The sequence below is a fragment of the Pseudophryne corroboree genome, chromosome 1 (assembly GCF_028390025.1).
Source record: "Pseudophryne corroboree isolate aPseCor3 chromosome 1, aPseCor3.hap2, whole genome shotgun sequence".
NCBI lineage: Eukaryota > Metazoa > Chordata > Amphibia > Anura > Myobatrachidae > Pseudophryne > Pseudophryne corroboree.
The window spans coordinates 68,008,451-68,022,176 of NC_086444.1; the positions used below are offsets into that span (position 1 = coordinate 68,008,451).

A 13,726-nucleotide genomic window follows, 5' to 3' on the forward strand; every position below is an offset into this window, starting at 1 on the left:
GGGAACGGGCGGGCCAGTCCATAGCATCAATGCCTTCGTCTTGCAGGAACTGCTGACACAATCCAGCCACATGAGGTCTAGCATTGTCTTGCATTAGGAGGAACCCAGGGCCAAACGCACCAGCATATGGTCTCACAAGGGGTCTGAGGATCTCATCTCGATACCTAATGGCAGTCAGGCTACCTCTGGCAAGCACATGGAGGGCTGTGCGGCCCCCCAAAGAAATGCCACCCCCACACCATTACTGACCCACTGCCAAACCGGTCATGCTGGAGGATGTTGCAGGCAGCAGAACGTTCTCCTTGGCGTCTCCAGACTCTGTCACGTCTGTCACATGTGCTCAGTGAGAACCTGCTTTCATCTGTGAAGAGCACAGGGCGCCAGTGGCAAATTTGCCAATCTTGGTGTTCTCTGGCAAATGCCAAACGTCCTGCATGGTGTTGGGCTGTAAGCACAACCCCCACCTGTGGATGTCGGGCCCTCATAACACCCCCATGGAGTCTGTTTCAGATCGTTTGAGTAGACACATGCACATTTGTGGCTTGCTGGAGGTCATTTTGCAGGGCTCTGGCAGTGCTCCTCCTGTTCCTCTTTGCACAAAGGCGGAGGTAGCGGTCCTGCTGCTGGGTTGTTGCCCTCCTACGGCCTCCTCCACGTCTTGTGATGTACTGGCCTGTCTCCTGGTAGCGCCCCCATGCTCTGGACACTACGCTGACAGACACAGCAAACCTTCTTGCCACAGCTCGCATTGATGTGCCATCCTGGATGAGCTGCACTACCTGAGCCACTTGTGTGGGTTGTAGACTCAGTATCATGCTACCACTAGAGTGAAAGCACCACCTTTCAAAAGTGACCAAAACATCAGCCAGAAAGCATAGGAGCTGAGAAGTGGTCTGTGGTCACCACCTGCAGAACAACTCCTTTATTGGGGGTGTCTTGCTAATTGCTTATAATTTCCACCTGTTGTCTATTCCATTTGCACAACAGCATGTGAAATTGATGGTCAATCAGTGTTGCTTCCTAAATAGACAGTTTGATTTCACAGAAGTGTGATTGACTTGGAGTTACATTGTGTTGTTTAAGTGTTCCCTTTATTTTTTTTGAGCAATGTATATTTAAATATATGTGTGTGTCTGTGAATATATATTTATATATGTGTGTATGTGTGTCAATTTTTATTATCTATCTATATATATATATATATATATATATATATATATACTTTTTTTTTTTTTAAATTCTTTATTTGTGTGTGGGTAAACAGGATAAGACAGGCATTACAGAAGCATGTAGGACAAGCAGGGCCGGCGCTACCACTAGGCAGCTTTAGGCAGCTGCCTACGGGCGGCGAACACTGGAGGGCGGCACTGCACACTGAATAATTCAGACAATGCTTTATCACCCTGCTGACAATTGTTCAACATGAGTTCAACGTGAGTGGGTCATCCCCCGCCCACCCGCTCCCGAATGTTACCTCCAGTGTTCGCAAATACGTGCCAGTGTGGGTGGTCCCCTGGGACGCGCTGCACGGATATTGGTTTGTTTTAATGATTGAAGTCTCCCTTGCCCGACTGCAGAAGTGGAGGAGCCAGCCTGCGAGGGGGACAGCAATCATTAAAATAAACCAATATCAGTGCAGCACGTCCCAGGGGAGTTTGTACAGCTCTCCCTCTCTCTTCCCTCCTCCCCCGGAACTAAGGAACAACAGCGCCGACGTTCTTCACATCACCCTCCAACAGTGGTTACCTACGATGCTGTTCCAGCACAGCACACAGAGGAAATGTGCAGTGCAGAACGATGTAAGGTAACTCACACTGGCTCTGTCTGTTCTGCTGTGACATACACTCACATTCAGGTTGAAACACCAGGCAGCGCTCCGTCTCCAGCTCCGGCTGACCGGTCACTGCTCCCTGCTACACGTGTACAGAAACACTGACTGAAGCAATGCATAGTACACAGTAGTGTCTGTCACAGCTTCTTGGAATGTGCTACACTGCCCCCCACCCCTACATGGGAATCTGTGACTGTTAACACCTTATCCCCCAGGACAATCTCAATTTGCAGAGAAACTTCAGCCATGTAGTTCTGGTTTCTGCTATTGGTTTAGAAAGGTTCACAATACACAGAAAGTTCTATTCAGGAGCATCATGCAGAGAAGGTGTAGGTGCGGTATATAGAGATGGTGTAGGTTCGGTATATAGAGATGGTGAAGGTGCGGTATATAGAGATGGTGTATAGGTGCGGTATATAGTGATGGTGTAGGTGCGGTATATAGAGATGGTGTAGGTGCGGCATATAGAGATGGTGTAGGTGCGGCATATAGAGAAGGTGTAAGTGCGGCATATAGAGATGGTGTAGGTTCGGTATATAGAGATGGTGTAGGTGTGGTATATAGGGATGGTGTAGGAGCGGTATATAGAGATGGTGTAGGTGCGGCATATAGAGAAGGTGTAGGTGCGGTATATAGAGATCGTGTAGGTTCGGTATATAGAGATGGTGTAGGTGTGGTATATAGGGATGGTGTAGAAGCGGTATATAGAGATGGTGTAGGTGCGGTATATAGGGATGGTGTAGATGCGGTATATAGGGATGGTGTAGGAGCGGTATATAGAGATGGTGTAGGTGCGGTATATAGAGATGGTGTAGGTGCGGTATATAGTGATTGTGTAGGTGCGGTATATAGAGATGGTGTAGGTGCGGTATATAGAGAAGGTGTAGGTGCGGTATATAGAGAAGGTGTAGGTGCAGCATATAGAGATGGGACCCAGAAACAGTGGCATAGGACCCCATTTTTTTTTAAGTACCGGGTCACTGGGACCCACAAGCTTTTTCGCTCACCGCGATCTCCCCCCCCCCCCGCGCAATTATGCTCCTGGATGTTACTTCCTCCTCTCTGCATCATTACCAGCCCCCCCCCCCCCCCCTCCCGCGATTGTGCTCCCAAATATTACCCGCTGCCTCCCCACCTCCTGCATCTTGTGCTGCCAGGGCCAGGCTGAGGAGGGTCAAGACCTCCCCTTTGCACTAAAAACACAGCAACATTAGGACCTGGGACATCCTCAATGACCATGCGCCCTCCCGCCCCCGGCTGTTGCTGCTGTGTGGCTGATCCTGACATTGAGCTGCCCTGAGCCGCTGAACAGCTGTCACACCAGCTGCAGCTACTGTACCACACTTTTCCAGTTATCTGGCTAGACACATAGCGGCTGCGGATGACAGCTGCCTCCCGGGCTCCTCCCAGCCAGCTGCGCAGTGCAAGGTGGCACTAGGTGAGCACTACTGGGTGCATTGTTTGTGTGTGGGTGACATTGTGGGTTACATTGGGTGAATGCTGTATATGGGTGCCAGTGAATGACTGCTGTGTGTGGGTGACATTGGGTGACTGCTGTGTGTGAATGTGTGCGACAGTGGGTGACTCCTGTGTGAGTGACTGTGCTAAGTTTAAATTGCCACCATATCTGTCGTGGTGCTCCTGATTTGAGATGTCTATGTTGGGAAAGGAGCTGCAGTGGATGTGAAATTGCATTGGGGAGAGGGGCTAGGGGTTAAAGAAAAGAAAGCTAGTGAGAGGTGTGGGGCTGAGAGAAGGAATCAGGTAGGCAGTGGGGCAAGGATGCAGGCAGGGAGTGAAACAAGCAATGAGAGGTGTGGGGAATGAGGGGGGGGGGCAGGGGTTGAGAGGGAAGAAGGAGCCGAAGGGGTAGCAGGCAAAATGCGAGGAGTAAGTACAGGTGAGAGACACAGGCATTCAGACACCAAGGAGAGCAAGTGTTTTTTTTTTTTTTTTGGTGGGTGGGGGTGGGTTAGGCTGAAGTTTTGCCTAGGGTGCCGAGATACCTTCACCGGCCCTGAGGACAAGTGGTCGTAAGACCTAATGTCCACCAGGAACCACAGTTTTAAAATAAACAAGTAGAACAAACAGAAACAATGGCAAAGAATTATGAGGGTAGGGGGGAGGGGAACCACATTGTATCTTACTCAAAGTGTCAGTTCTGGGGTTGATATAAGCAAAAGAGAGGGAAAGACAGGTCTGGGAGAGACGGGAAAGGGTGACAGTGAAGAAAAGAAGAAGAGACAGGGAATAGTATGAGAATGGCCGCGAGTGACCTCACCGCTGACCGCAAAGTTCCCACCATTGAAGATAATGGAGCGGCTGTGCAATGCGCTGTCTGACAGCTCAGACGCGCATAGCCAATCAGGAGAGTGCCACGATGTGGAGCTCCCTGATTGGCTGAAGGGACCCTCTGTGACAGGAGTCACAGGGGGTCCCGGCACTCGGGGAAAGGGGTCAGATGTGTAAACATGGGACCCCTTTCAGTGCGTGGTCCGGGTAAATGCGGTTTGTTTTTTTGACAAGTACGTGGATTACAAGCTCAGAAGAGGACCGATCTACACTGGATTTTAGTGAGTATAATTTTATTTTCAGGTACACCGTGGATTCTACTTGGAGAAGTGGACCGAACCTCGTGTCAACATAGGTAAGTATGTGTGTGTCGGCATGTATGTAATAAAGTTTTACTTTCACGGTGTCTGTGTCCTGTTTTTATTTGGGTATTTTTTTTGCAGTAGAACTACAGGTACCAGCGGGCCCGCTTCCCCCCCGCATGCTGGTACTTGTGGTTCTCAAAGTACCAGCTTGCGGGGGATGCTTGCTGGGACTTGTAGTTCTGCTGCAAAAAACAATATTCTTTTATTTGTCACTTGGCTATCAGCCCCCCATCCGCAGCCCTTGGATGGGGGGGGGGACACAGCCTCGGGCTTCACCCCTGGCCGTTGGGTGGCTGGAGGGGGGGACCCCTTGATTTAAGGGGTCCCCACTCCTCCAGGGTACCACGGCCAGGGGTGACTAGTTGGGGATTTAATGCCACGGCCACAGGGACCGATATAAAAGTGTCCCCCGGCTGTGGCATTATCTCTCCAGCTAGTGGAGCCTGGTGCTGGTGTTAAAAATACGGGGGACCCCTACGTCTTTTGTCCCTCGTATTTTTTGCACCAGGACCGGACGCAGAGCCCGCTGCTGGTTCTAAAAATACGGGGGATCCCCTGTCAATTTATTCCCCGTATTTTTACAACCAGGACCGGCTCAAAGAGCCCGAGGCTGGTTATGCTTAGGAGGGGGGACCCCACGCAATTTTTTTTCTTGATTTTAACCCATTTTTTTAGGGTTTTTTAACCATTTTTGTGCAGTCCGAAAAGTCGAATCCAGGACGCACTTATCCGTCAATTGGTCCGTTTTTCGACAGCGGGACTGTCGAATCCGTTTTTAATTGAATATGTCGAATTCCGGCACCCGCCGGCCGGGATTCGATGGTCGAGTGGGTCGAATTTAAAAAAGGGCGAAAAAAAGCCGCAATTCGTCCGAAATTGCATATACCCCTTAAACTCTTAAAGTGCCAATGGCTCCTGGTAGACCAGTCTATACCCCATGGTACTAATGTAGACACCAGCATCCTCTAGGACGTAAGAGAAATTATAAAAGAGTAAATAATTGTGTTAACAGTATTTTTTTCTTTCAACCTTGGCTGCCAAATTAGAGAAGATTTATCTAATAATGGGGGTGGTGGGTAAATCAACGGAATGTCGGTACTAATTGAAAATTACCGTAATGCTTTACAGATCGCGCAGCCAACAAACCGCATTTACAGTCTTTGAACTTAACGTGCAATGAGTACAAGATAAGGGCCTTATATTACAGCCTGCTAGATGCAGGCTGTACGGGAAATCCAGAAATCACATCTGTATTTTTAAAGCGGCAATCATTTACAAAGCACAACCAGGTTAGTTTTCCTTGTAAACTATTGCCGCTTTAAAAATATAGCTACACCTGCCGGAATTCCCGCACAGCCTCAATCCTGCAGGTTATTACATAAGCCCCAAAGTGTTTTGTGTTTCAAGGTCCACAAAGGGTGGATACACACAAACATGAACGTGTTCAGATACAGCATCTAAAAGGAAAAGCCAGACTCATTCTGTTTTTTGTGTTTATTCAATGTATGTGGTGTTAGTCTGATCCGCAACATATTCCCAGTGAAAATTTTGTTCTAACTTATGTAACATTAAAAGAACATTGTTCGCTGAGCTTCCACTGGTTTCCATTAACGTAGATACTGCTGGAAAACATTGATGACCATCGTTTCCAAGATAATCAAAATAATATACAGGTGCCAGGCAACCAGACTGAGAAGACAAAAGGACGGGTACAAAAAAAAATCTAACGGTATACTATTACAAAAATAACAATAATAGCCGATGGCAAGCTGATATATTGTAGCAAGAAAAAGTCACATAAGTCCCAAAAATAAAAATATTACCGTTCCTGAGAGACTTTTGATAAGCGCTAGAGATAACTTAATGGGTTTGGCTTTGTTTGGTTTTGGCTCAATTCATTTTACCTCATTTGTAATCTGTATAAAAGAATGAATATTATTCCTTGCACAGAGACATCTTTAGAACTTCATTTCCTTTAAAAAAAAAAAAAAAAATTTTTAAAATTCCTCTTCTGCGTTTTTAGATCGCGATTCTTTTAGCTGAAGAAGTCTATCGATTGTCTCTGCCACTGTCCGCTCTCCGTGCACCTTGTTATCTCGCGTGCGGATGTTCACTGTTCCACTGGCCTTTTCCTTTTCTCCGATCACTGAAATAAAGTACAAAATAGTTATGCATGGTGTAAAAGGGGTGCCCCCTAGTGGTTACAGGTGGAACACAAACAGAGTCGAACGCTATTTATTCAATTGTTCTACTAAGCCCTAACCGCATATGGAGGAATAAATCTGCATCCAAACAAAGACGGAAGATACGCATAATAGAGTGAAAAGTAAACTGGTTAAATAACCAATTTATAATCCTTGAAGGAGCCAATTTCTGTGCATCATAAAAGGATATCAATACAGCCATTTCTATCACAAGGAAATTAATTCATGTTTGGTTCTGGTACTACTTGTTATTTTATTTATGATTTATATGGCCATCTTTTAGGGGACTATTTAGCAATATAATTTTTACATAAGTAATATGAAAATGACAGAATTCTCCTCCAAGCCCTTATATCCATTTTTTTTTAGTAAGCAGATCGCATTTCCAATACCTGTATTGGTATATGTGATCTGCCCAAATTTATTCAAATGAAACTGTAAAAAAAATAGCGGAGGGAGCCCTGTGATAATAACGCCATCTTCGGATGGTATTATACAGGCTTCCATCCGGTTCCCCTACTCCAGCTCTGCTATGACAGGCAGAACAGCACAAGGAGCCAGAACCTGTTATCAGCCTTAAGTGTCTAAATAGACCACAGACTGATTCCCAAAGACAATTAAAACAGTAAAAAAAATTATAACATGAAACTCACCTGCAGCAGGCAGGTGAGGCTGTGAAATTCCCGGCCCGGGTCACAGAGCGAAGTAGCTGGACACAGATTCCTAAGTGTAGGTGGGAGGTGGGGGGTGGGGTAGCCGGCGGTGCATGTGTGGTCAGACTCCTGGTATTTTTTGCGAAAAATACCCTGAGAAGTGCAGGGGAGAAATGTGCAGGGACACCACTTTCTTGCAAGCTCTGCCCCTGCATGTGATATTTGATACAATCATGCGATGTATTCAAATATCGCAGCGTGAATTTTTGCGAATGTATCACATCCCATCTGAATCTGAGATACGTACGGTGATAAATACGCCCCTTTATGTTAGTATCAGATTATTCATTGTGTCCAAAAGACATTACAGAAGTGCACAATTAACATTTATTACGCCTGCTGTATGTATACTATACTGTATACAGGGCCAGCAACAGAACTCTTGGGACCCAGTATACGTATATCTCTGCCCCCCCCCCCACCTCGATCCCCGTCTTTACCCCCCCACCCCCCACCCCCTTCCCACTGATGTCACTACAATTCCTTTTAGGGGAGCAGGAGAGAGAGAGAGAGAGAGAGAGAGCGAGGGTGTCAGGGTGAGAGAGAAGTGAGAAAGAAAGGAAGACAGATGGGTGGGTCAGGGAGACAGATAGGGTTTCACGGAAAAAGATGAAATGAGAGGAAGGTGTCATGGAGAAAGAGAAAGGGATGAGAGAGGGCATCAGGAAGAAAGCAAAAGAGGGCGTCAGAGAGGAGCAAGCGAAAGTGGGAGTGTGTGTGTCAGGGAGGGAGGGAGAGAGAGAGAGAGAAAGTGCGTCAGTGAAAGAAAGTGGGCGAGAGAGAGAGGGTGTCAGGAAGAGATATAGAAACAGACAGTGTCAAGTAGACAGAGTCAGGAAGAGTGTGCGTCGGGGAGAGAGAGAGAGAGAGAGAGAGAGAGAGAGAGTCAGGTAGAAAGACTGTCAGAGAGGATGAGAGGGACAGAGTGTCAGGGAGAGAGAGCGTGTCAGGAAGACAAAGAGAGGGAGAGAGAGAGAAAGTGTCAGAGAGGCGGAGTGTGTGTCAGGGAGAGAGACAGTATCAGGGAGAGGGAGAGAGACAGTATCAGGGAGAGGGAGAGAGACAGTATCAGGGAGAGGGAGAGAGACAGTGTCAGGGAGAGAGACAGTGTCAGGGAGAGAGACAGTGTCAGGGAGAGAGACAGTGTCAGGGAGAGAGACAGTGTCAGGGAGAGAGACAGTATCAGGGAGAGGGAGAAAGACACTGTCAGGGAGAGAGAGACTATCAGGAGGAGAGAAGGATACTGTTAGAGAGAGGAGCAAGAAGGTAGAGTGTGTTAGGGAGTTGAGAGGACAGGGAGAGAGAGAGGGAGTGAAAGAGACACTACCTGATTACAGTGATACAACACAGGTCTCATGGAGCCAGGCAACTTTTCGGCATTAGGCTCCGCCCCCTAAACAACCGCGAATTGCGGCACAGGTCTGCTGCTGGGAGCAAACACCTGGTAATGGGGGTGGAAAGAGGGAGTTGTTGGGTGGCTTGAACATAGGATACTATCCTCTGGCCCGCTTCTCTGCGATCAGAACCAGACATATAAAGACCATAGCCAGGAGGATAATAGGATTTTGGTTACCTATCGGTAAATCCTTTTCTCATAGTCCATAGAAGATGCTGGGGTCCATATTAGTACCATGGGGTATAGACTGGTCCACCAGGAGCCATTGGCACTTTAAGAGTTTAACACTGTGGGCTGGCTCCTCCCTCTATGCCCCTCCTACCAGACTCAGTATAGAAACTGTGCCCGAGGAGACGACATACTTCGAGAGAAGGATTATGCATAGATAGCGGCGAGATTCATACCAGCTCACACAACAAGGCAAATCCGGCCAACATGCCGGATAAACTCAGCAACAGCTGAAACAGTAGTGAAACAGTAAAAAAAACGCAGAACTTACCTAGAAACCAGGCAGTACTGAACTAAATAACCACTGCAGGAAAACAAAGCGCTGGGCGGGCGCCCAGCATACCCTACGGACTACGAGAAAAGGGTTTACCGGTAGGTAACCAAAATCCTATTTTCGCTTACGTCCTAGAGGATGCTGGGGTCCATACTAGTACCATGGGGATGTACCAAAGCTCCCAGAATGGGAGGGAGAGTGCGGAGGCTCCTGCAAAACTGCTTGACCAGACTTAGGGTCATCAGAGGCCAAAGTATCGAACTTGTAAAACTTAGCAAACGTGTTCGACCCAGACCTAGTAGCTGCTCGGCAAAGCTGTATAGCCGAGACTCCCCGAGCAGCTGCCCAGGAAGAACCCACCTTATGAGTAGAGTGGGCCTTAACAGATCTTGGATACGGCAATCCTGCTGTAGAATACGCATGCTGAATGGTGAACCTGATCCAGCGTGAAATTGACTGCTTAGAAGCAGGACACCCAATTTTCTTGAGATCATAGAGGACAAACAAAGAGTCAGATTTTCTATGACGAGCTGTCCTCTTCACATAAATCTTCAAAGCCCTCACAACATCCAAGGCCTTTGAAGCAATTGAGGAGTCAGTAGCCACTGGCACCACAATAGGTTGGTTGATATGAAAAGCTGACATAACCTTAGGAAGGAACTGTGGACGAGTCCTGAGTTCTGCCCTATCTTCATGGAAGACTAGATAGGGACTTTTACAGGACAAAGCCCCCAATTCCGACACACGTTGAACAGAAGCTAAGGCCAACAAAGTGACCGTCTTCCATGTGAGAAATCCGATTGCAGGAACCGCAACACCACATCAAGATCCCAGGGTGCCGTTGGCGCCACGAAAGGAGGCTGGATGTGCAGAACCCCTTTCAAAAAGGTCTGAACCTCAGGTAGGACAGCCAATTGTTTCTGGAAAAAAAGAAGAATTTACTTACCGATAATTCTATTTCTCATAGTCCGTAGTGGATGCTGGGGACTCCGAAAGGACCATGGGGAATAGCGGCTCCGCAGGAGACTGGGCACAAAGTAAAAGCTTTAGGACTAGCTGGTGTGCACTGGCTCCTCCCCCTATGACCCTCCTCCAAGCCTCAGTTAGGATACTGTGCCCGGACGAGCGTACACAATAAGGAAGGATTTTGAATCCCGGGTAAGACTCATACCAGCCACACCAATCACACCGTACAACTTGTGATCTGAACCCAGTTAACAGCATGATAACAGAAGGAGCCTCTGAAAAGATGGCTCACAACAACAATAACCCGATTTTTGTAACAATAACTATGTACAAGTAATGCAGACAATCCGCACTTGGGATGGGCGCCCAGCATCCACTACGGACTATGAGAAATAGAATTATCGGTAAGTAAATTCTTATTTTCTCTAACGTCCTAGTGGATGCTGGGGACTCCGAAAGGACCATGGGGATTATACCAAAGCTCCCAAACGGGCGGGAGAGTGCGGATGACTCTGCAGCACCGAATGAGAGAACTCCAGGTCCTCCTCAGCCAGGGTATCAAATTTGTAGAATTTAGCAAACGTGTTTGCCCCTGACCAAGTAGCTGCTCGGCAAAGTTGTAAAGCCGAGACCCCTCGGGCAGCCGCCCAAGATGAGCCCACTTTCCGTGTGGAATGGGCTTTTACAGATTTTGGCTGTGGCAGGCCTGCCACAGAATGTGCAAGCTGAATTGTACTACAAATCCAACGAGCAATCGTCTGCTTAGAAGCAGGAGCACCCAGCTTGTTGGGTGCATACAGGATAAACAGCGAGTCAGATTTTCTGACTCCAGCCGTCCTGGAAACATATATTTTCAGGGCCCTGACTACGTCCAGCAACTTGGAATCCTCCAAGTCCCTAGTAGCCGCAGGCACCACAATAGGTTGGTTTAAGTGAAATGCTGAAACCACCTTAGGGAGAAATTGAGGACGAGTCCTCAATTCTGCCCTGTCCGTATGAAAAATTAGGTAAGGGCTTTTATAGGATAAAGCCGCCAATTCTGATACACGCCTGGCTGAAGCCAGGGCTAACAGCATTACCACTTTCCATGTGAGATATTTCAAGTCCACAGTGGTGAGTGGTTCAAACCAATGTGACTTTAGGAATCCCAACACTACATTGAGATCCCAAGGTGCCACTGGAGGCACAAAAGGAGGCTGTATATGCAGTACTCCCTTGACAAACGTCTGAACTTCAGGAACAGAAGCTAGTTCTTTTTGGAAGAATATCGACAGGGCCGAAATTTGAACCTTAATGGACCCTAATTTGAGGCCCATAGACAGTCCTGTTTGCAGGAAATGCAGGAATCGACCCAGTTGAAATTCCTCCGTAGGGGCCTTCCTGGCCTCGCACCACGCAACATATTTACGCCAAATACGGTGATAATGTTGTACGGTTACATCCTTCCTGGCTTTGATCAGGGTAGGGATGACTTCATCCGGAATGCCTTTTTCCTTCAGGATCCGGCGTTCAACCGCCATGCCGTCAAACGCAGCCGCGGTAAGTCTTGGAACAGACATGGTCCCTGCTGGAGCAGGTCCTGTCTTAGAGGTAGAGACCACGGGTCTTCCGTGAGCATCTCTTGAATTTCCGGGTACCAAGTCCTTCTTGGCCAATCCGGAGCCACGAGTATAGTCTTTACTCCTCTCCTTCTTAAGATTCTCAGTACCTTTGGTATGAGAGGAAGAGGAGGGAACACATACACTGACCGGTACACCCACGGTGTTACCAGAGCGTCCACAGCTATTGCCTGAGGGTCCCTTGACCTGGAGCAATATCTGTCCAGTTTTTTGTTGAGGCAAGACGCCATCATGTCCACCTTTGTTTTTTCCCAACGGTTTACAATCATGTGGAAGACTTCTGGGTGAAGTCCCCACTCCCCCGGGTGAAGATCGTGTCTGCTGAGGAAGTCTGCTTCCCAGTTGTCCACTCCCGGAATGAACACTGCTGACAGTGCTATCACATGATTTTCCGCCCAGCGAAGAATCCTTGCCACTTCCGTCATTGCCCTCCTGCTTCTTGTGCCGCCCTGTCTGTTTACGTGGGCGACTGCTGTGATGTTGTCCGACTGGATCAATACTGGCTGACCCTGAAGCAGAGGCCTTGCCTGACTTAGGGCATTGTAAATGGCCCTTAGTTCCAGGATATTTATGTGAAGTGACGTTTCCATGCTTGACCACAAGCCCTGGAAATTTTTTCCCTGTGTGACTGCTCCCCAGCCTCTCAGGCTGGCATCCGTGGTCACCAGGACCCAATCCTGAATGCCGAATCTGCGGCCCTCTAGGAGATGAGCACTCTGTAACCACCACAGGAGAGACACCCTTGTCCTTGGAGACAGGGTTATCCGCTGATGCATTTGAAGATGCGATCCGGACCATTTGTCTAGCAGATCCAACTGAAAAGTTCTTGCGTGGAATCTGCCGAATGGAATCGCTTCGTAAGAAGCCACCATCTTTCCCAGGACCCTTGTGCACTGATACCTGGCCTGGTCTTAGGAGTTTCCTGACTAGGTCGGATAACTCCCTGGCTTTCTCTTCCGGGAGAAACACCTTTTTCTGTACTGTGTCCAGAATCATCCCTAGGAACAGCAGACGTGTCGTCGGAATCAGCTGCGATTTTGGAATATTTAGAATCCATCCGTGCTGTCGTAGTACTATTTGAGATAGTGCTACTCCGACCTCTAACTGTTCTCTGGACCGTGCCCTTATCAGGAGATCGTCCAAGTAAGGGATAATTAAGACGCCTTTTCTTCGAAGAAGAATCATCATTTCGGCCATTACCTTGGTAAAGACCCGGGGTGCCGTGGACAATCCAAACGGCAGCGTCTGAAACTGATAGTGACAGTTCTGTACCACAAACCTGAGGTACCCTTGGTGAGAAGGGCAAATTGGGACATGGAGATAAGCATCCTTGATGTCCAGAGACACCATGTAGTCCCCTTCTTCCAGGTTCGCTATCACTGCTCTGAGTGACTCCATCTTGAACTTGAACCTTTTTATGTAAGTGTTCAAGGCTTTCAGATTTAAAATGGGTCTCACCGAGCCGTCCGGCTTCGGTACCACAAACAGCGTGGAGTAATACCCCTTTCCCTGTTGTAGGAGGGGTACCTTGATTATCACTTGCTGGGAATACAGCTTGTGAATGGCTTCCAATACCGCCTCCCTGTCGGGGGTAGACGTTGGTAAAGCAGACTTCAGGAACCGGCGAGGGGGAGACGTCTCGAATTCCAATTTGTACCCCTGAGATACTACCTGCAGGATCCAGGGGTCCACTTGCGAGTGAGCCCACTGCGCGCTGAAACTCTTGAGACGGGCCCCCACCGTGCCTGAGTCCGCTTGTAAGGCCCCAGCGTCATGCTGAGGACTTGGCAGAAGCGGGGGAGGGCTTCTGGTCGTGGGAAGAAGCTGTCTGTTGCAGT

General features: G+C 48.2%; 1 protein-coding gene across 5 annotated transcripts in view; it reads right to left on the reverse strand.

The window, feature by feature from the left end:
* Nucleotides 1-5,967: 5,967 nt before the first annotated feature.
* The window catches only part of LOC135055867 (threonine--tRNA ligase 1, cytoplasmic), a 407,014-nt gene continuing 399,255 nt past the window's right edge, over nt 5,968-13,726 (reverse strand). For all 5 annotated transcript variants that reach the window (XM_063960452.1, XM_063960445.1, XM_063960437.1 and 2 more), the window contains one exon: nt 5,968-6,634. In XM_063960452.1, coding sequence (XP_063816522.1) covers nt 6,486-6,634 — 149 coding nt within the window. In that variant the 3' untranslated portion in view covers nt 5,968-6,485. The remainder of the gene's footprint in view (nt 6,635-13,726) is intronic.